Source organism: Coenobita brevimanus, chromosome 90, assembly GCF_032717465.1.
Source record: "Coenobita brevimanus isolate Jiangsu-jjx chromosome 90, ASM3271746v2, whole genome shotgun sequence".
Lineage (NCBI taxonomy): Eukaryota > Metazoa > Arthropoda > Malacostraca > Decapoda > Coenobitidae > Coenobita > Coenobita brevimanus.
The window spans coordinates 25,211,126-25,235,687 of NC_137043.1; the positions used below are offsets into that span (position 1 = coordinate 25,211,126).

The 24,562-nt window shown below is 41.4% G+C and overlaps 1 protein-coding gene and 1 pseudogene across 1 annotated transcript in view; one reads left to right on the plus strand and one right to left on the minus strand.

Annotated features, from left to right (window-relative positions):
* CysRS-m (cysteine--tRNA ligase-like protein, mitochondrial) overlaps positions 1-24,562 on the plus strand; it is a 245,783-nt gene that overhangs the window by 102,760 nt on the left and 118,461 nt on the right. The window contains exon 9 of the mRNA XM_080281646.1: positions 12,076-12,212. Within this exon, the coding sequence (XP_080137772.1) occupies positions 12,076-12,212 (137 nt within the window). The remainder of the gene's footprint in view (positions 1-12,075; positions 12,213-24,562) is intronic.
* Positions 9,562-9,680, minus strand: LOC145411729 (5S ribosomal RNA; annotated as a pseudogene).

Sequence of the window (24,562 nt, forward strand, 5' to 3'; positions counted from 1 at the left end):
TAGGCCAATTTGCGCGATTTTTGGGCGCGTCATAGGGTCGCCAAAGCTCTCTAGAGGTAAGTCATTGGCAACGCTGCTTTGCCTTATCTACCTCAGCCCGCTCCCTCCAACCTCAGTGTTTGTTGAGCAGTCAGGCGGTGGTGTTTGACAGCTCGTGGTTCCCTTTAAATCGTCCATAATTCTCCCCCTCTCGCCCAAGGCAAAGGCCCTATTGACTCAGTGAGATAATACATTGTATGTGAACATATAGTGACGTGATATTGTCGATGGAACATACATATATGTATTGAAAAGCAATTCTGGCCGTTCGCAATCGTTGGGTCTTGGAGCCAGACGCATGGTCAGTGTAGCGGCGTTTCGCCACTCCGCCCCCCCGTAGGCCGTATGGCATGAGTGGAAATACGTATATAAATGAAGCCAAGGCATAAATATATATTGTGTGAAACATACCATGGATGGCTTGGTGAAATTATGGAGCCAGCAAGCGTTACGTGTGGCATGAAACAGAGTATTGTGAAGGGGCAAACCTGAAGTTGGGAGGGGAGAATTACCGGTGTTTTAGGGCTGGAATTATTGTGATTATGATAGTGTAAATGCATATGGAATTGTATGAAATATACGTCAAACAAGCTGCGAGTTTCCGTGAACGAGTGTGGTGTGTGCTAAAAATAGCGTTGCCTCATACTCTCAGGGAGAAGCTGACTCACACCCACACACTACATAACTCCTCATCTTCAAATTCCTGGTCTAACTGGATCAACACCCCTGGAGGAAGTGAGTTCTGCAAATTTTGTTGATATATGTAATAATCTATTACCATTACCTCTCCAACTTTCAGACAAATAACCATTTTCTCCTACAGATTACACATATGAAAGAAAGTAAATCTCCACAGCAGTAACTATAGAAGAGTTATGTTTATGTGTAGTAGGTTATAACAACAGAAAAACATCCATGGAAGATGTAACAGTCTGTACAGATAGGGGGAAAAAAAAGTTAGTAGCATAGTCTTCAGGCAGGTGTGCAAGGAAAAAACAGTGTGTGTAAAAGTTGGTAGCCATCGGAAGAGTAACCTCACGTTGTCGGCCAATTACTCGAAAACTATTAGACTTATCGATTTCCTGTTACAACCATCATCAATACCACTAAATTCTACATAAGATCAATACCAGAATGTAAGCCTTTGGTAGCGTTTTGGGGGGTAAAAGGTGAGCGAAATGTTTTTGTTCCTAGCGGTTGTTGTGTGACAAGCGCTCGGAGTAATAACATCATTTTGTCGGCCAGTTACTTGAAAACTATTAGAGTTATCGATTTTCTGTTACAACCATCATCAATACCACTAAATTCTACGTATGATCAATACCAAAATGTAAGCCTTTGGTAGCGTTTTGGGGGATAAAAGGCGAGGGAAATGTTTTTTTCCCTCGCGTTTGTTATCAGTGACATTTGCTCGGAGTAATAACCTCACTTTGTCGGCCAATTACTCGAAAACTATTAGACATCGATTTTCTGTTACAACCATCATCAATACCACTAAATTCTATGTATAATCAATACCTGAATGTAAGCCATTGGTAGCGTTTTGGGGGGTAAAAGGCGAGGGTTTTTTTCTTTTTCCTCGCGTTTGTTATCGGTGACAAGCGCTCGGAGTACTAACCTCACTTTGTCGGCCAGTTACTCGAAAACTATTAGACATCGATTTTCTGTAACAACCATGATCTATACCACTAAATTCTACGTATGATCAATACCAAAATGTAAGCATTATGTTACGTTTTGTGCGAGAAAAGGCGGTGGAAATGAGTGTCTCTTCCCGGCTGTTACCATTGAAAAATGCTCGTAGTAATACTCTCTGTTTCTCTGCCAATTACTCAGAAACTATTGGACGTATCGATTTCACCTTTGAACCATGATGAAGAGCAGGAAATTCTACATATGTACAATACATAAATATGTAATATTTCTGATAAGAATTCGTTGTTACGTAGACGGGAACATTGCGTACGCCTTGCGCGCATCACGAAAGTCAATCACGCACGGAGTGCCTAGTACTTTTTTTCAATATACTCGAGATCTATGAGGCATGTGGGGTTTTCCCGTCACAGTGGGAAAGCTGGATAACTGGGGCATATTACTATGTAATAAAAACATAAGGTGCCTGGGAAAACTTTGCTCTCAGAGGTCAGTGAAATTTTTCCAAAAATGGCTCTCAGTTTTTGGCCATTTTCTCGAAAAGTATACATCATATCTCAACCAGATTGGTTTCATTAGAAAGCTGATGAAATTCTCTATAAAAACCTTATTAGATCATTTTCCTGTATGATGGAAAACCTTCAAACGGCAATGTTGGGAAGTGAAAAAAGTTTACTCGACCATGCTTCCAGGGCTAATAACTTTTTTTGCTGGTGTTTTCCTGTGTTTTGGTCATGTTTATCAGATAGAACAAACATCCATGCATACCTGGAGATAGGTTTCATGGGAATACATGGATTTTTGGGTGGCGAAAATAAGGCAAGAATGTGTTTCATTCGCTCAAATTTGCTCAAATTTGCCGCGCGCGCGCTCCCCGGCCGGGCGACTTCGTAGTGAAAATTCCTGCACCAGAAAACTTGCTGAAACTTACCGTGCAGGAAAGGGTTAACATTCTCTCCAGTTTCTAATTTCATATATATCACTTCAGCCCTGCCTTCTCCCATTTCCACAGTATCTACATTTATGTTGTTCTTCACTGCTATCATCACTCCTCCTCCCTTTTTTTCTTTTCTGTCTTTTCTCAACAGTTTGTATTTACCATCTCCCAAATGAACATCAATATCTTCTCTTAATTTGGTCTCTACAAAGCACATGACATCAGGTTCATGTTCTGTCAAGAAATCATTAATTTTGATCCTTGTCGATATGAAACCGTCAACATTAGTATATATCACCTTCAAATTATTTTTGACGTTTTTAATACCCTCTTCTCTCCTACTCTCTGTCCGTACCACTTCCTCAACTTCTGGTCTTTCACAGCCATCCCCCCTAGTTTCCTTCACTTCTAATTCCTTAAATACCATTTCCTTACTTTCATATCCAATACTCTCCAAAAAAAGGTATTACATTCTTCCTCTGTCCTCTTATCATTTTTTTCCTTTTCTTCTTCCTTTAATGATTTTAAAACTTCTCTTTCTTCTTCATTCAGATCTTTTCTTATTATAATATTTTCCATCCCCGCCTCTTTGCTTAATTTCCAGGTCACTTTAACCCCTTGACCGCGGGGCGTCACTTTCGTGACGCTTGGGAGCAAGGGATCATACCGCGGGGCGTCGCTTTTGTGATTCTGTGTTATTTTGAATTCACCCGGGCTTCCAAGTGGGTGCTTGTATCATCTATCGGTACTGCCAATGTCCAACACTAGTCAGCACTCCTAATCTCACCTGTACTCCCATCCATTGTTGACAATTTAGCCATTTCTCCCCGTTCTTGACTCCCCTCCCTACCCCCCCTCCATTACCCTATCCTCTCGCCTGCCCGGCCGTGCTACGCTAAGTAAATCTTCCCTGGAATTTTTCACCGATTTCATCCATTGAAATAAGCCCTATGTCCTATTCTTATACCAAATAATATATACAAGAAAGAAATAAGGTAAGTGAGAGTGCCATACACCTGGAATTGGCTAATTATCACCTGACAACACCTCACGTGCACTCGTTCGCTAATTTTCGCTGTTTTTTTCCCCTTGAAATATGCCCTATAATCTATTTTCGTAATAAATATACATGTAAGGAGGGAAGGGAGAACCCTAAGTGATATTTACATTCACCTGGAACTACCTAATTTATAATGTATTGTCTAGATTTCCTGCCAATCATATCAGTGCTAGACAAAGCTGTTTCAAGATATAACATTGGTAGCTCTGAATATATATATCTCCTAAGTAGGCCTCTAATCTATTTTCGTAATAAATATACGTGTAAGGAGAGAAGGGAGCAACCTAAGTGATATTTACATTCACCTGGAACTACCAAATTTATAATGTATTGTCTAGATTTCCTGCCAATCATATCAGTGCTAGACTTAGCTGTTTCAAGAAGTAATATTGGTAACTCTGAATAACCCCTAGCAGGCCTCTACGCTGGTGGTCCTCCGTTATCACTCAGTTCTCTCTAAACTTCCGAAGCGAGAGTACGTATGTTTCTTCTTGCTGACTTCAAGGCCTTTTTTCACCCCCATGCAAATGGCCCTGTGACCTTTACCCCCTACTAAACCTCGTGTGGAAAGAGGTAAAGGGCTGACAATTGATAAAAGAGTGACTACGATCTTTCTATTGAGTAAAACAGTGCAAGTGGAATTGTAAATAATGTGTAAATAATGTGTAAACAGCAAGTGAAAGTAATGAATGTAAATATACGTGAACAATGGAAAATAGTTTTATAAGTTATTTCAAGTGACAGTGCACAACACAGTGTAAATAAAATAGAAATGTAAATAACGTAAATAAAATAGAGAACGTAAATAGAAATGTAAATGAGTAGTATTATAAGAATACGAGTATATACCCTAGGAGTAATGAAAGTGAAAGTTTCACTCTAGCATGTCTGAATGCTATGAGTTATGAGAGTGAAGATGAAAGTGACATTCACTCTCAATGCCAGTATACAGGACGAGAAAGTGAATGCTACGTATTTTACTGAAAGAAATTGAATCCCTACAGTGACAATAAACTAATACTACTGAAGGAAACTTATGGATAAAGACTATAGATATATATAAGTGTTATATAGTAATAGAAATATAAAGTGTGAGGGGTTTTATGAATAATAAATGACAGACTACCAAGAGCGAACTAGTGCCAGTGCGACGATCAGACACGCTCGTAATTTCCATTGCTTTTACAGTGGTTTTTTTTTTTAGTATGGATCCCAAACTACTTGAAAATTGTAGAATAGTGTTTATAGTGTTTGTATCTGGCTGTGGTAATCATATTACGGGTTGTCGGGAAGTGTAAAGTGGAGACTTCTTTACCCTACTTCAGAGGTCTCCACAAGTCCTACGGTAACCGACGAAGGCTCAACAATCATTCCAGGAGAAAGCTGAAGGTATGTGCCATAAGCATATATAATTTTATTATTCTAGGACTAATAACTGATTTTTGGCAAATATTTTTTGAGAGTCTGTCGGAGCCCAAATAACCCCGCGGCACACGCAAGTTATTGGTAAACAAGCCCGCGGTGTAGGGGTTAAGTATCTCATTTATTACACTTTCTGATGTAAACTTGACTCTCATTGGTCTTGTTTCCCCTTTCTTATAAGGCCCTATCTTCCTTACTTCCTCAATTTCTTTTACCCACTTGTCTCCTTCTGGGTCAATCTTGCCTAATATTCCTCTCACCAGGTTCGTGTCTCTCTCGAGTCTTACGAACCTAACCGTTTCTTCCTCTTCCCTGTTTCCCTGTGTGTGTGTGTGTGTGTGTGTGTGTGTGTGTGTGTGTGTGTGGGTATGAGAGAGAGAGAAGGGGGGTGGGTTTGTCTCTCTCTGGTCTCGTTGTGCCATCACCCTCATTTATCTTCTCTCCTTCATTTCTCCTCATGTTTGCTGAGTCAGCGCCGCCAGGCATGTCTCACTCCCTACCCCCCCACCCTCCCCATTCCTGCTAGCACGCTGCCTGCCTGTCTTCAATCTCCACTCTCCCTGTGTCTATTGCCCGGAACACATTCTGCACCTCATCTCCCACTGCCTTACTTTCTTGCATTGCCTTCCTGCATATGTGATGTTTGATGTCCCATTTTTTAACAGTATTATTGTTTATGAGGACAAAAACGTTACCTATGGCATTTCTGTCAATCTCTGTTGAGTGAGTAAGGTATATGGGAGTTTGGATTTGGGTGAGGAAAGCATCTCTGACTTTTCTTCAGTATCTTATGGGGAAAATTGCTTCGATATCCAACGTACCTACTGTCCGAAACACTCCCACCAGTATGCAACACCACAAGATATCGAGGTATGCCCATATGTATACTGTATATACTTTTTACGTATCCTAGTGTTTTATGTTTGTGTAATAGTAGTGTGACCAAGTATGAGGTAAGCTTGAGATGTAACTGTCAGTTAAGAATGGTGGCTGGGGAGGAGATTGGGTAGGGGTATGGGGGAGGGTTGGAAGCCGGGATAGGGGTGGTTGGAGCTTGTTTCATTTCCCCCCCTCCCTCTTTCCCTGGGTATACAGGAATAGGAAGGAGGCACCCCTGAACAGAAATTAGTGCTCGTGAATGTACATATAGTACAGCAGTACTGTACATAATATAATCATAATCGTACTCACCTAGTGTGTGTACAGCCACAAGCTCGGCCATCACACAGATCTTGAGTACAGTATTCAGAGCATTTGGGCATGAAGCACTGAGGGGCCTCAAAGGAAGTCACAGCACTAAGGCAAGGAGCGAGGCACGGGGGAGTGGGAGTTGCCTTGGTGTGTCGGATGGACTGCTCCCACAATGCACTGTGATTGGCTGGCGTGTGTTGCAGTGCTGTGGGGTCTACCTGGAGGCCAATTGGGTCCCGTGTCTGAACAAGATGATACGTATTACTGCCGAAAAATGCGTAGTACTGCATATTGCCTCCTGTATTGGCACCGGATATTGCCAAACGGGATGTTGTTCAACAGAGCCAAGCAAAGAGCACTAGATACTGCATTGTTCCGGATATTGTGATGATGGATAATTGAGCTTACAGAGAGAGAGAGAGAGTACAGTATTTATATACTGTATATACAGTGTGTCCTCAATAAACGAAAGGGATAGGGACCAAAAAAAACTTTCATAATTCGAAATTTCATATGTCGGAACAATTTTCCCCATTGAAATATACATAGAAAGGGGGAGATGCGTTCTAGGACCCCCTCGGTCCCCCCACCTAAACTTTACCCCTCCTATTTTGAAGTAAGTAATAATTGTAGAGGTAATTAATACCTGTAGATGTAGAGAATGAGGTGGCCATTTTCTTGTACACATCCTCTTTCTTGGTCACAGTTCCAACGGTGGAAGCTGCAAGACCTAAAGTGCGCCCAATCTCCGAGACTCCCTGCCCCTCCTCGTGGCATCTTACAGTTTCCAATATCCTCTCCAAAGATAGAGTACAGTGCTGCTTCTTCTTTGCAGCGGGCTCCCCCGATGCTGGAGATAATGCAGGGCACTTGGGAGGCATGTCTAAACAGTACGAAAAGGTGTAGAGGTGCGAAAATGTCCACATACAGTGAAGCTATGATCGCCATCAAAACATGGACGATCCACCATCAGGACAGTTCGCACTCAAGACAATTCCCCGTCATTCTGTACATATATTTAATATTATTTGATTAATACTATAATAATTAATTTCATGGGGGACTATCAACAGCTTAGGCTTTGGATATTTATAATTTGCACTTGTAGTCAATAATTAATTTGCTTCTGCCTCACTGTAGTCGACTTTGAACTATAATCTGGCGTCTCCCACAGCTGTCTTCAGTAATTTTTATTGTAATATTTGGATGCAGTAGGTTGAGATTGATTGATTAGCTGAGAATGTATACATAATATGAAGATTATTCATATAATTTCAGAGTATGTCTATCATTCACTTGAGGTTTTTAGGCATTTATATAAATGCCAATGTCTCATATGGTGTAGTGGTATTAGTGGGGGTATTTTTACGACATGTCGGCAGGTCATCTGGTAGATCAGGAGTCTGCTTTTTTTTTTTTTTAGGAAATTCAAATCCTTAAACTGTTCCCTGCCCCAGCCAGGATTCGATCCTGGGTCGGTCAATTAGGACTACAGGCCGTCACTCTACCGAGTCAACCACCACCTCCTTTGCACTCTAAAATCTAATTTCTTAACACTGCTCAACACTGTAAATTTCCATGTGGATTAGTGGCGGGGTATTGCAGCTTATTCACTGTTTATTCACAAAAACGAGCCAATGCGGCATCCATTGTGGTGAGCATCTAGCCTAGATGATTGTTAGGCGGTAACTGGGGAGGCCCAGGAGGGGAGGAGGAAAGGGGACGTGAGTAAACACAGCTCTTTGGCACTGCGTACCAAGTTCAAATTATGGGTGAAAAAAAAAAAAAAATGAATTTGGGGGGGATTTTTACGTGTTTTGGCCATTTTTGGGTTCTGAAGGCCCGGGCTGAAAATGTCCAGATAGTGGGCAGATTACTGTATACACACATACACATATTTTGTGAGTTCAGCTCTGCGCATAGGCCTCCCAGCCTGCTCCCAAAGCCCAGCATTCCTCCTACACATGTCACCTTACTGTATGATAAATCACTAGGCAATGGGTTTTCACGATGTAACATTTTTTTTTTTTTTTTTTTTTTTTTTTTTTTTAAATAGTGTCCAGCTTCTGGACAAAGGCTTAAGGGCCTATCCCCAGGGTATAGCAAGGCATGACTATACGTGTACACTGATCCTTTGGTTATCCTGCATAATTGGTACCAAACATGGCATATTGTAACAGAAATTGTGCGATAATGAATACACAGAACCTTTGACATTTATTGTAATTGGTACCAGGCGCCCCAAACACAAGTCCAAATTTTCCCATGTACGACAATTTGGACCCACTAAATACATACTGTACAGTGTTATGGTAAGTACCAGAAACACACATAGGCATGGTTAGGTTAATAGAAAAGGATGAAAAAGGCATGTACCATAGAGACCTGAGATGGGCTTTAGGTAAGAGGTTCTGAGGCTAGGGGTGGAGAGTTAACCCGTGGATTGCGCAGTTACCTTGTTTTTCCCACCCTGTGGTGTGCAAAAAACTAAGGAAAAAAAGTTTATTTTCAATTTTTGTTTATTATAAACTTGAAGATAAACATGCAGGGCATCATCTGGTGAAAAGAAAATTTCTCTGTCTTTGTGCAGAGCCATGCATAAGTTTACATACGGGAATAGTTAAAAAAAAAATAAATAAAAATAAAAAATAAATTGTTTTTGTTTATTATAAACTTGAAGATAAGCATCCAGGGCATCATCTGGTGAAAAGAAAAAAACCTCTCTCTCTCTCTCTCTCGTCGTCTTTGCGTAGCACCATGTGTAAGTTTGTGTAGGGTCGAGTTGTTTACAGTGATGCACAGCCAGCACAGCCTGAGCTGTAGCTCGCAGCGCAATGCTACCCAGCCTGAGCTGTAGCTCACAGTCCATGCGTTACTGGTCTTCACCACCTGGGGTTAACTCCTCGAGTAGAGCCCCATCTTTAAATCCCTCAAAGCCATCAGAAACCATGGACACTGCATTACCATTTTCAGCAGAAACTAGCTCGAGTGGCACGATCTTGATGTTTTTTAGCTGAAAAATGCTTGATAACGGTAGATGCGCAGATTTTCATGTATTGATAATGAAAACTGCTGTAACCAAAGGATCACTGTATATATATATATATATATATATATATATATATATATATATATATATATTCATTCATTCATTCATTGCCAGACGCCATGTATCCCAGACAGGGTGGCCAAGGGCTTAGAGTTAATTGTTTTACAGGGAGGGGCACTAATCCTCCACCAACCCCACTTGACGTAGGGATGCCAACAGCATCTGGTGTTCCCCGGCGGTCACCCATCCAAGTACTAACCAGACCCAACGTTGCTTAACTTCGCTGATCGAACGGGAAGCGGTGTACTCAACGTGGTATATATATATATATATATATATATGAGGCGTCTAGAGCCAAAGGGGCTCCCCACCAATATACTGGTTTTGAGTTAGGTATGGGAGGCAACAGGCTTAACCCTCTTCTCAGTGACACCACTGGTTGCCATACAAGATTCGGCCTTCTGGACAGTGGTAGAGATGCTCAAAGTCACGTGGGCTTGTCCATGCTGCAGGGCGAACAAATCAGAGCAGGCAGGCATCTAAGCCACACAGCCCAAACCAATCAGCATTCTCACTCTTTGCCACTACCCCAGAGCAGCCAATCAGCAAGCGTGTGGCCCGCCCGGTGTGACGGTGAGGATTCCTTCCTGTGTTCACTGAGGTGTATAATTATTACGTATTGGATTTTTACCCCATTTATCGTGGATTATTGGTGACAAGATGAGCTGTTGTTATTGGGGTTGAAGGGGGGGTGACAAGATGAGTTCATCACATAGTTAAAGTGAGGAGGTGGTGCCTATAACCTCTTGTAAGTGTCAGAAGTGTGTGGAGAAGTGGAAAAAGGTAGAAAGGAAGAGGAAAAGAGAGTGGTGAGGCGAGACAGCGGGAGGGGACGTGGGCATGTGGCACCGAGGAGGCAGAGTTGGATGTCGATCTCCTAGATGATGACCCCACCATTTAACCCCCCACTACCCCTTCTCAATTTACTTAAGCACTACACTACTTTTTTTTTTTTAGTGTTATTATTTCAATCTATTAAGGTAGAGGAAAAATAATAACAGCATTGATTACAGTTTTAGTCGTCAAAAACGTGAAATTACAGTAATACTTATTCGTTTATTAATATTAAGTGAACTGGAATCTTCAGTCAATAAAGTTTTGTACATTAATACATTCGTTGATGTTTTTTCTGCTATGTTTTTAAATCCCTACAATATGTTATTATGTCCATTTATAAATTGGGGGTTTGGTTTACTGCCTATTTTGCGGTTACGGTTATTATTGTTTTGTTTTTTTGGCTTTACATGTAGAGCATAGGCGCTGATGATCATTTTGATGTATAAAAGGTTTGTTTATTGCCTTCTGGCTATGACGTTGCCATAAACACAACTTTAAAGCGTCATAACTCAGAAGTACATTTTGGCGCCGATGCCCCTTTGGTTCTAGATGCCTCATATATATATATATATATATATATATATATATATATATATCATCATCAGCCGTGGCTCAGTGGGTTAGAGCGCTCCGCTCTGACCGTAGGGTCGGAGGATCGAATCCACCCAAGGGTCATTGGTAGACATCAGGAAGGGCATCCGGTCATAAAATGCTACATGCTCCAAACCAAAGTCCTCTACCCAGGGGCAACGCCTTAGCCCTTATCCAAAAAGGGGTACCTGGCGTAAAACTCTCACTATATATCATCATCATCAGCAGCAGCCGTTTGAGTATCCACTGCAGGACCGGTCTATCTCGACCGAAGTCGGGACGATACAGCCAATGCATCTCTACCAAGTGGCTTAGGCTATCTAGTAGAGATTGTATGTAGGGTGAGAAGTGCTTGTTAGTGTAATTGTAGTGTTGGAGTGGCTTTGGATGTGTGTGCAGTCTGTGAACCAAGTGTAATCGGCCCGCACAAGCCGACTGGGTGCAAGCATACTTTATAGTAAGCGACACTGGTTCAACCACAGCACCCCTTGTGTCTGCCAATGCAGTACGTGGCTGGGTGAACACTTGCAAAGTTTATTACCCTGGCGGGACGCGAACCCTGGCTCACCCGTGTACGAAACGCACACTCTACCACTGTACCACAGAGGCTCATATACTGTATATATATATACAGGTATATATGTGTGTGTGTGTGTGTGTGTGTGTGTGTGTGTGTGTGTGTGTGTGTGTGTGTGTGTTTTATACTTCAGCAAGAGAAAGGTCATGTCCTGATAGACTTTAAGAATAGCTGGATTTGGGGAAGCCTAGTTTATGGGTAGTTGGATCAGAGGTCGAGTACCTGGATTTTGACTTTGATTTATTTACAAGATACATTGTTGAATATAGTAGACTTGATGTAGATATGAATTTTTTATATTAACAGTCTAAGAGATGGCAGTGAATTGCATGTATTTCACACCTTGTGGTGTTGTACAGTATATCCTCCTCTTCCTCATCATCTTTTCTTTTCCTATTTTTGTACTACAAGTACTGTACTGTATAGGGTGGAAGGGGACCAGTAACAGTCAGGGGAAAGTAGGAAAGCTAGAAGGTTATGAGCCAGTTTGTGCTGTGAAATGGGCCATACATCCATTGACTTATCTTTCAAGCCTTTGAATTCTTGACTCCACCTCACATGGCAAACAGTCCACACAAAATCATGCTTACAATGCCCACAACTTCCTCTACACCCTTTTTATCTCATGTTCTTACCATTAACCATGCTGCGATTTTCAGAGGTGGAGTACACCAACACCAGCATGTTACAAGCTCAGGCCCACCTGCGGCGAGTACGTTCCTTCTTACAAGATGCTTACTCATACATCAATGGACAGGTCAAATGTGCACCCTTAGATGAACCAGCACTCAAACAGGTGAGATATTTTTACTCTGTAGTTATTGAAAAACAGTTGTGATGAAAAGATATTATTATTTTCTGACTATTTCCTATAGTCACATGGGAAGAGGAGAACCAAAGCAAAGCTTTGTAGTACAGTATATATTTTTTAGTTCATAAATGCAGTCACTGCCAAAAAACTTAGGGGGGGAGAAAAAAAAAAAAAAAAACAGGACTGGAAAGGAGGTCCTAACAGTTTTTGCAATTCTCAGTAGGACCGAATGAATTTTTCTGAGATTCTCGTACATTTGGCAACTCAGTGGCTACCCATTGGAGATAACCACCTTGCTCAGCCCACTCGGTGTTAATGTAGCCATGGAAGAGAGAGGTGCTGTATGTTGTTCACCCCTTCTCATCACTGCACTTTTACCCACATAGCCCTACGCCCTTCCATGTGACTACGGAACCATTATGCCAGGTAAATCACAATCCATCGTCAAGAATACGCAGATTGTTACCATGTACAGTATCCTCTCGTCCAGTATGGTATTTTTGTCAGACAGTACTGCCATAGTGGACTAAATCCGTACTGGACAAACAACAGACGTTATGGGAAAAATGAATAATGTCTGACAAGCCTTGAAAAAGTCCTCCCAAAATTGAACATAACTACATTTTGACACAACTAAGATTTTACCACCCTTTAAAGTGAGTGGTGATGGGCTTGAGGGGAAAGGGGGAGGGATTTCCGAGGCTGTAGGAGGTCCTACTGACCCCCTTCAGGATCCTGAGGAGGCCTCACTGCCTCAACCTCTCTTATAAATCCCGCATAGTCACACACTGACACATCGTCATCTTCGTCATCAGGGAGAAGTGCAATACTGCAATTTGACTGGCACACGTCATGAGTCACGAGGAAGGCGTACTGTACTGGCACGGCAGTACCAGGGAAACGTTCTTCAGTGTTGACCATCTTCCCGCACCCGGGTGGGTAATAGTACTGGACACAACACGACAGTACTAGAGAAGAACTCCTCGGATATGACCTACTTTGCATGGCCAATTCGTACTAGCCCAACAAATCCGTACTACAGTAATAAATTATTTTATTTTTTTTTGTCGACCATACTGGACGAGAATAGTACTGGACAAGAGGGTACTGTATAAAGGAGGCAAGTCTATGACTGAAATAGTGAAGGAGCTTGGAGTTTCCAAAAACACCGTTTCGATCTGGTGCAGTTGTGCCCAACACAACGATTTTGAAACGGTATTGGCACAAAAGAAAGGATCTGGATGACCGAGGAAAACGATTGAGGAGACAGACAACTTGCTCAGAAGGATGGTTATGAATCAGCCATCAATAACAAGTAAGCAGTTGAAGGCTGAAAATCCAATTGTGCTTGCCAACTTGTCTACAAGGATGATCCAGCAACGACTGCAAACAACTCTTGGACTTTGCTGCCACACTGCCACCAAGAATCCTGTCCTTATCCCAGCCTTGAAAAAGAAATGGCTTGAATTTTGCAAGAAATACAAATTGTGGATGGAAGAGGTTTGGAAAACTGTCATTTTCAGTGACGAATCATGCTTCTGTGTAACAAGGAGTGCCAGCAATAAGGTTAGACATCTGCATTGGTCCATCTGCAGGAGGCTGTAAACCCCTTATGGGCGGGCAACTTGTCAAATATACAACTGTGTGGGGCGGCATAATTTCAGAAAAATAATGTATCAAGGAATAAACTTAAACATGCAAAAATCGATGAAAATGGATGAAAAATGAAGGCAAGAGGTGTTACACGCGTGGTAAAACGTCTCTGCTGGCTGTGGGAGGAGGAGGGAAAAGTACAGGCAGGCAGCTTATCACCAGGCGTGCCTGGGGCGAGGCTAGCAAACTATTCACTCATTTGCTTGTTCTTCACCACTGAACACTATATTTATCATTTATGCATTCTTTACATTATTCATTGTCTTCAAAATCTTATGTATGTGTTTTCTAATATACTTGAACACTTATAACAATAAAACCTACGTATGTATATACTGTACTATTTTACTTGAACATTTATAACACTACAATTCTATATGTATATTCTGTTTTACTTGTTTCAATGCCTGGGAGAGTAAAGGGCAGGACAGTAGGTGACATAGATGCCTTACCACCCAATTTCACCAATAAATTAGGACCGAAAATGGCTGGACGTTACATAAAGTCGCCCGCCTCCTCACACACGGACGTTACGTAATGTCGCCCGCCTGTTAGGGGTTAAGTAACATTGGTGTGTCGAGTTGGACAGGCAATATTTTGTTGATTTGGCTCATTCTATGCTGAAGTGCATTCTCAGTGTTTTGGACAATAAAGGAGAAATGTTGAAGTATGGTATAAAAGGTTTGTGTGCAAATTTGGTGTTTTATCTCAGTCTTTTCAATTACTTTTAATACATTAGTCCTAAGATTTTTTTTTGTTAAAAGTGGTAGTCCTTAGATTATTTGCAGTGACTGTAATATACCAATATATCTGTTCTATTTGCTTCTTTTTTTCCTCACCATATCGTGAAGGCTAAAAGCTGCATCCATTGCATATAATTGGCATTGCAGTTGGCAGTGCCATAACCTTACACCAGGGGTTGGAAACATATGGCTCGCAGGCCTGATCTGGCCCACAAATCCAGTTTGACTGGCCCACCATTATCCTCCAAAAATCCTCAAGTAACATGTCACTTGTTCATAAACTACTCAGTTGTTTGTAACCATTTCTGTAAAATAATTTAGTGGCTAGACCACCTTAGACACTAATTGATGTTGTGGTCTTGTTCTTCAGATTATAATTAAAGTGTACAGTACTGTAGTTAGCTTTTCATAATACAATAAAGTATCTCCATTCTTTTTTTTGGGAAATTGTCACATTGTTTATCAAATTAAAACTTATTCCCACAGCCAAATAATATATACAGTATATAAGTACAGTAAAACCTTGATATACCAGACTTCAATAGACTGGGAATTCTCTTTTATCGGAATCTAGGAACTACGGGACTAAATTCTTATACTGTATATCGGAAAAAGTCTGATAAAGCCAGAAGCAGTCCGGACTGCCTGACCACTACAATAAAGCAAATAAAAGACATGCCTATCAGTGTATGGTATAGTATTATTATATATATATTATACTATCTATCTGTATATTGTCAGACACCTTAATCCTGTAAGGGGTGGCCACAAACAAATTGCCTCCATGTCGCCCTATCCTCCCCCCTTTTCACTGCCCTGCTTCCTGCTTATACCCCCCCTCTTTCATATACCTCTCCACTCCATCCCTCCATCTCATCCTTGGCCTCCTCCTATCCCCCCTCCACCTCACTCACATACACTCTCCATTTCAGTCTCTCACTCTCCATCCTCTCCTTATGGCCAAGCCACCTTTGTGTGTTACTCCTAACACTTCCTATCACATCCACATCCACTCCACAATGTTCCTTCACTTCCTCATTTGTCACTGTCTCTCCATGCGACATCACATGCTCCTCTGAAATAACTCATTTCCACTGCTCTCACTCTTGACTTCTGTCCCTCCAACAAGGTTCAGGCTTCACCTCCATACGTAAGAGATGGTATCACAATACTGTCATGTAGTAACTTTTACACTTCCATGCTCACTTCCTTGTTTCTTATCATTACTTTCAAGGAACGAGCAACCTTTCTTCCTTGTTGTACCCTTTCAAGCACTTCACCCTGTAAACTTCCATCCCTACTCATCACACTACCCAAGTACTTAAATGCACTTACATTTCCATTTCCTCCTCATCCAACCTCACTGTACATTCACTGACTTCATTTCTCTTGAGAACTATATCTTTACTCTTCCTTACATTCACCTTTAGATTCCATTTCTTACACACTTTCCCAAACTCATCCACCAAGCCTTGCAGCTCCCCGTCATCTTCACTTAACAACACAGTATCAGCTGCAAACAACAGTACAGGGAGTTTCCACACACAGCCCTCTGTCATTAGGGCCACTCCAACATCCACTGCCCTACGTTGTATCTCTCATAACCCAATCCATACACAGATTGAACAACCATGGAGACATGACACATCCCTGTGTAAATCCAGCCATTATATAGGAAAATTCACTCAGTTCACTATCCACATGCACTGCAACCTTAGCACCCTCATACATACTCTTCACAGCATTCAGCAACTTCCCATCTACTCCATATATTCTTAATACTTTCCACAATCCTTATCTGTCCACCCTATCATATGCTTTCTCCAAATCCATGAAGGCCACATACAATTTCTTTCCCTTCTCTGGAAACTTATTATAGTGAATGGATAATACAGTAAAGTACTGCAATGGTAGTGAAAACAATTTAAAAACCGTTGGTGCGATCCAGACTAATGTCTGATAGATTGAAAAAAGTCTGGGTTAGCTGGGGGAAGTCCGAATGTTGCCTTTATTGGAATTTCCCTTTTTTTGGAATGGCTTGGGCCATGATTAGTCTGTTATAGTGAGCTCTCTCTCTCTCTCTCTCTCTCTCTCTCTCTCTCGACAGATATACCCCGGTTTAACGATGCAGTTGGTTAAGTAAAAACCCATTGTTAGGTGGGGTATTGTATCTTGGGGTAGATTTAACATGTAAAGTATAGGGATGCATTTTTGAGCCTTGGGTTTCTCCCTCAATCAAGTCCTAAACCCACCCAAATAAGTCCAAAAACGAGTTTAAAGGCAATCTAAATTGCCAAACAGCTGTAAGAGAAACTAACCTAAGTCTGACACCTGTAAGTAACTCACTAAAACCAACAAATAAAATCTGAAAATCAAATATATCTGGAAAAAATCAAGCTTAGTAAACTGTACCCCTAAATGACAATGTTCACCTGACATATGGCTAAAACACATTACTCTAAGTCTAAAAACAGCTTATAAATCAACCTAAACACAATTTTAGTCTAAAATATCATCAAAATTTGATTTAAAAAATAAAGATCCATCATTAAATCGGGGTTTGGCCATCGTTAGGCGGAGTATGATGGTATTTCTACCCCCATTGTTAAGCTGGGGTATCACATCTAGGGAGATCATGTATCGAGGCATACCTGTATGTACAGTTTATACATTCAAACCTCGAGTACCGCAGGCAATAGGGACTGGACAAGGACCTTGGTACTCAAGTCTGCGTTACTTAGGCAATATATTTACATGTGCTCGTACAAGTATAATGGTACAATGTGTTCTGGCAACTTTCCAAAACTCTCACTTTTATCCCTTCTTACCACCTAACCCCACATAAATTACCCCCATTTGCACCCACTCTCAGGTAAAACATTGAAAGAGATATAACTCTTGTAATTAAAAATATCAGTGGTATTAAAAACAGCATTAACAAAAACAGAAGTTGGGCTGGGTACCGTTTTGTTGATATGTAGCTCCCCAGTATTTCCCTCCCGCCCCCACCCCCAATGTTGTTGTCAAAGTTTCGCCTTCTCTCGTATCATGTGGCCTTCAGGAGAGACCTTAGGCTGTATAGTTAGACGAAAATTTGTGGGACTGGTAGCTTTAGGGGATGAAATAGAATGACAGTTTGTGCTAACCAGAAAAAATTACTCTTTCATCCATGTGTTCTTGTGAATTAGTGTTCAGTTTCACATTCTTCGTTTTATATCACGCTTCCCAACACATTTCGGACAGACTAAGCATACAGTATGGCTAAACTGCTTGTCAGTCCAAAATGTGTTGGGAAGAGTGATACTGAAGGAAGACTGTGAAACGAAAAGCTATCTCACGAGAACACTTGGATGAAAGAGTACTTTTTTCTGGTTTGCAAACATTTTCATTCCATTTCGTCCCCTAAAACTGTCAGACCCATAAATTTTAGTCTAACCATACGGCCTAATGTCTCTCCAGAAGGCCACATGATACGAGAGAAGGCAAAACTTTAACATTATGGGTGGGGGGTGGGGGAAGAGTGCCGGGAAGCTATATAGCAACACAAGGGTACCCAGCCCGACATGTTTATTAATGCTATCTTTAATACCACTGATGTTCTTAATTACAATAGTTATATCTCTTTCACTGTATTACCTGATGATGCGTATAAGTTGGGGTAAACTACGTGGGGTAAGGTGGTAAGAAGAGGTAAAAGTGAAAGTTCTCTGCTGCCCCATATAAAGCCCTATAAGCTTCTCAGTAAGCTTCAGGACAACATATAAACTTTCTTAGCTGCCGAGTTCACATCGCTTCCTATGCACGATCTTTATCTTCTCCTGGTCCTTCCAAATCGTTATAATGGTGCATTCATTCATACCATACTTTTTTGCCATTTTGGTAAACGTACTCTGTACCTAAAGCAGTAGAAGGACCTTACCAATTCAATTCATATTGTTCCAGTTTGTTTTCTATATTTTTCTGACTATTTTCAGGGTGGTACATTACCTTTTCCTGCCAAAAAATTTCCCACTTTTTATCATTACCTTCCTTAAGCCGTACCTATGATTGTCTTGATGTACTCAAAGGTGGTTTTCGTCCCACAACTTCCCAACTGGATGCTAGGTTAGGTTAGGTTAAATTATTAGGTATAGTTAAGCTAGGTTAGGTCAAGTTTAGTTAAACTCTTAGGTTAGGACAGGCCCATTCACTGTAACCCTGATGAGTCAAACGAGTTGACGCAATGAAACACAGCTAAAACCAACAGGGAAACAGATTTAACATTAAACTTTTAATTATCACCCAGAAATAATCCAAAAAACATAAGACTGTCAGGAAGAAGAAGAGCGAAGAATGTGGAACTGAACACTAACTTACGAGAGCACATGGATGGAAGTGATTTTTTTTTTCTGATTAGTAAGCATTTTCATTCAGTTTCATCCCCTAAAACTGCAAAATCCATATGACTGTGAGGTAGTCAGTGAGACGTGAGAAAGGACTTGATAGCCGTATGCTCAGTCGGTCCAAAACATGTTGAGAAGCACGAAATTGAACGAAAAATGTGGAACTGAACACTAACTTACGAGAACACATGGATGAAAGTATTTTTTTCTAATTAGCAAACGTTTCCATTCAATTGCGTCCTGTACAACTGCGAAACCCATTATAAGTGTGGGGTAGAACTAGGTGAGGCGTGAGAAAGGACTGATAATCTGATAATCGTATGCTCAGTTAGTAGGAAATGTGTTGGGAAGACGGAGGGGGGTGCAAGGAACAGCTTGGTGGACTGAAGAGGTGAAACAGGCTGTGGCACAAAAGAAGAAAGCATACAATGAATGGATGAGAAATAGGGGCGTGGAAGAAGCTGAGAGGCGGAAGAGGGGGTTATATGTGGAAAGAAAGAGAGAGGTGAAAAGATTAGTAAGAGAGAGTAAGAAGAGAGTGGATGAGGAATTTGGAAGGAATTTGAGTGTAAAGTGGAGGGACTGTAAGAAAATGTTCTAGAGAGAAGTGAAAAGAGTAAGACAGGGTGGAAGTGAAGTTAGCAAGGGAGTGAAAGAAAAAAATGGTAGGTTACTAGTGGAGAAGGGAGAAAAAGTGAGCAGATGGAGAGAACACTTTAAGGAATTGTTGAATGTAGAGGATGGAAGTAATGCGAGTATGAGTGGCTGGGGAATGGCTGGGAGAAGGAGGGAGGTGAGAAGACAGGAAGAAATCAGTAGGATAGAAGTTGTGGACGCAATGAAGAAAGTTAAATCGGGGAAAGCCCCAGGAATTGATGGAGTGTGTGGTGAAATGCTGAAGCATGGGGGAGAAATAGTAGTAGAATGGATGTGGAAGATGTGCAGATTGGCCTGGGAGGAAGGTAGAGTCCCGGAGGATTGGAAGTCAGGTATAATTATTCCCTTGTACAAAGGAAAAGGGGAAAAAGAAGTGTGTGGTAATCATAGGGGCATTTGCCTTCTTAGTATAATAGGAAAAGTGTATGGTAGGATACTTATAGACAGAGTTAGAGAAAGAACAGAGAAATTAGTTGGAGAAGAACAGGGAGGCTTTAGGAAGGGAAGAGGTTGTGTAGATCAGATATTCATTCTTAGATCTTTAGTGGAAAAGTTTCTAGAGAAGGGAAAGAAGTTGTATGCGGCTTTCATGGATTTGGAGAAAGCATATGACAGGGTGGATAGACAAGGATTGTGGAAAGTGTTAAGAATATATGGAGTAGATGGGAAGTTGTTGAATGCTGTGAAGAGTATGTACGATGGTGCGAAGGCTGCAGTGCGTGTGGCTGGTGAACTAAGTGAATTTTTCTCTTTGAAAGTTGGTTTGAAACAGGGATGTATCATGTCTCCATGGTTGTTCAATCTGTACATGGATGGGGTAATAAAAGAGGTACAAGGTAGGGTAGTGGATGTTGGAGTGGCCCTGGTGAGAGAGGATAGTGTTTGGAAACTCCCTGTACTGTTGTTTGCAGATGATACTGTGTTGTTGAGTGAAGACGAAAGGGAGCTGCAAGGCTTGGTGGATGAGTTTGAGAGAGTGTGTAAGAAACGGAATCTAAAGGTGAATGTAAGGAAGAGTAAAGTGATGGTCTTTGAGAGAGGTGAAGTCAGTGAATGTACAGCGAGGTTGGATGGTGAGGAATTGGAAAATGTGAGTACGTTTAAGTACTTGGGTAGTGTGATGAGTAAAGATGGAGGTTTGGAGGGTGAAGTGCTTGAAAGGGTACAGCAGGGAAGAAAGGTTGCTGGTTCTTTGAAAGCAGTGATAAAAAACAGGGAAGTGAGCATGGAAGTGAAAAAGTTACTACATGACAGTATTGTGATACCAACTCTAACGTACGGAAGTGAAGCTTGGACATTGTTGGAAGGACACAAGTCAAGAGTGAGAGCAGTGGAAATGAGTTATTTAAGAGGAGCCTGTGGAGTCACGTGGAGAGACAGGCTGACGAATGAGGATATAAAGGAGCGTTGTGGTGTGGATGTGGATGTGATAGGAAGCGTTATGTGGAACACACTGAAGTGGTTTGGCCATGTGGAGAGGATGGAGGGTGAAAGACTGACGAAGAGAGTGTATGTGAGTGAGGTGGAGGGGGGAAGAGGGAGGGGGAGGCCGAGGATGAGATGGAGGGATGGAGTGGAGAGGTATATGAGAGAGGGGGGTGTGAGTTGGAAGCAGGGCAGTGAAATGGCGGGGGACAGGGCGACTTGGAGGCGATTTGTTTGTGGCCACCCCAAACGGGATTGAGGCGTCTGGCAATAGATAGATAGATAGATAGTGTTGGGAAGCATGAAATCGAACGATGAATATGGAACCGAACACTAACTTATGAGAACACATGGGTGAAAGAGTAACTTTTTCTCTAATTAGCAAACATTTTCGTTCAATTTCGTCCCTTAAAACTGCAAAACCCATTATGAATGTGGGTAAGAACAAGGTGAGGCATGAGAAAGGACTGATAACCACATGCTCAGTTGGTCCGAAATGTGTTGGGAAGCATGAAATCGAATGAAGAACTTGGAACTGGACCCTAACTTACAAGGACACGTGGATGAAAGTTTTTTTTTTTTTTTTTCTGATTATCATATATTTTCGTTCCATTTCATCCCATGAAATTGCAAAACCCATAAATTTTGTCAAACCATTCGGCCTTGAGTGTGCCCAGGAAGCATATTTCCATTCTGTATGCGTATTCATCTCACCACCGGGAACCCTCGGCCAGGAATGGTGCTCGCCCAGTTTCTCAAAAATATGCTCAGTGTGTCTTTTCTCATCAGCCTAACCTAACCTAACATGACATATCCCACTAGGGCTGCTTGGGTGGGGTGACTGGCCATGGCATTGAGATAAATACTCATACAGAATAGAAATATGCCCCCAGGAAAGGTACCCAGAGTTTGCCCAGGAAAGGTACCCAGAGTTTAGAGGGTGACATCATCTTTCGTCACCAGGCCAGCTGACTTCCCACGTGAGCTCGAGTTTCTCCGCGTGTTGACATGACTTGTCTCATTATGCTGAGTGCGTAAAACAAAAATGTGTTACTTAGCCACATGTTACTCAAGGATTGAGTGTACTGTATATATATATATATATATATATACAGTAAAAGTCCAATATTTTGGCATCCAATTCCCCGGCAAATCTGACATTTCGGCAGTTTTGAGAAATAGTCCCATTTACGAAAATCTCCGATCGTTCGGCAGATTCTCCGATTTTTTTCGTCAGTCTTGAAATTCTCCATGAGGCTCGCCAGCTAGCTACCCACCTTTACCCGCCTTAGTGAGTGAGATAGTGAAAGTGATGGAACGAGTCTACCACTGCCATGAAGCTCAGAGGCTAGCTCTTTCTCCTATAGCATAAAGAGAGGACAAACATGTAGTGAGTTTAGCATAGGAAAGAGAATCTGTTTCGCCATTCGTCCGCCATTCTTCCGAGTTGTTGCCGTGCTGCTGCCGACTTCTCTTGATTCTTCTGTGTGCTTTGTGAACTTCGTACCGAAATACCTCTGAAATTACTATTCGAGTGTGCTGTAAGCACCGTAACATCAGACAGGAGCTGTGTAACACCTGAGTGGACCAGCCGTGTGTTGTAAACAGTATAAACATCTTCTGCATGCTTTGAAAATGGCCTCCACGTGTGGAAAGTTAACTGGTGTTAGCAAGAAGCGTACACATAAGATGTTGACTATTGCTCGGAAAATTGAGCTGTTGAAAAAATTAGAGGCTGGCATGAGTAGGAAACAGATTATGGATGAGTTTAACGTAAGCTCCTCTGCTCCCTCCTCTCCATCACCAACAGCAGTCTCTGAACCTCAAGCTCTATTGCCGCAGCAACAGGGAGAAGAGTCCTTAGAGCCTGTTGCAGGACCCTCTACTGCTGGAGACTTCTTCCAGCAGTAGCAGACTCCAATCAACCCCTTCTATTGTACATATGTAAATAAGGAACCTACTATAAGTTTAGGTAAGTGCATGTGAACTTGTAGGCCTACTGTACCATTACATTTATATACAGTATGTTCACTAATTTCTTTATTTTTCATATTCATGTATAGTACTGTATTCATTACAGTATTGTACAGTATCAAACAGTATACAGTACTCTCTCCAAACACATTTGTAATGATACGAGTAATGATGATAGTGTTCACCGAAACATATAAGGTACTGAGTGGGTAGGGTTTTCGATATTTCGGCAATTTTGATATTTCGGCACTTGCCTGGTCCCATAGATGCCGAAAAATCGGACTTCTACTGTATATTTATGTATATATATATATATATATTGTTACGGAACAGAGAAAGATAATGTACACTTTAAGTGAGAATACTAAGAGTCACTACTGTCCCGTAAAGTTCCAGGTTCAAAACAAAAGAGTTAGGTAAAATTACAAGTTAAAGTTTAATGCTCAAACTAACAACAAAACATTCAGGACTCATAAGGATAATGTAATGGCAAAAAACAGGTTAAATATATGGTTAACTGCAATAGCCTCTATTAACACAAAATTAGCAAGAGTAAATTTACCTAAGTCAGCCCTGATAAAACGAAAATACACCGGGTAATGCTCAGTTAATGCAAGATAAATTATTACAGATCCAAACTAGTATCAAAAATGACTGACATAAAACCCTACATTAATCACAAAAACCTCACTAGGCCTAAGAATTAACCTTATGCTACACAGTACAAGGAAAAATGCAACAACAGTTATACTCAAATTACACACAGCTGCTAGATGTTTGGAGATTTCTTGAGCACTCACAATAATAATAACTGTACGGGGGAGGACAGAGATGTGAACAAAATGAGGAGCAGATCTAAATGGCAATGATGCAAAGACTAAGCTCATTATATAGGGGCCAGCAGAGCTTGATACAACTTGTAAGAAGGATGCGCAAATGAAGCCATGGGGACAAAGAGATGAAAATCCCGCACTGAACAACAGAAATGACGACTTACTCTACTATAACGGTAGAAGGGGGGGACTGAGGCAGAACACGCTCGTGATTAAACATGCAGCATACTGTGCGTTAAAATTACACAAAGGATGATGAAATCATAGGCTATGTAACACCTCCCCACAAAGAAAAAAGAAATTTACAAAGGAATTTTCTTATTACTCTAAAACAATCTGTATATGGCATTACAGAACATGCAAAAGCCTTTCCTAGTGTTACAAAACATGAGATCTCCCTAGCACGTTCAGTCATAGGTACTTGCCAGTATCCCTTTAACAAATCAAACTTACTTATGTACCTAGCCTTTCCGATCTTGTCTATGCAATCTTCCACGCGAGGGAGAGGGTAAGTGTCTGTTTTGGTTATCTGATTAACACGTCTGTAGTCAATGCAAAGCCGCTGTGACCCACCTGGCTTAGGGACTAAAGTGACAGGAGAACTCCACTCGCTCTGACAGGGCTCAATCATCTTGTGGTCCAACAGGTAGCCAAGCTCCTTCTGGATG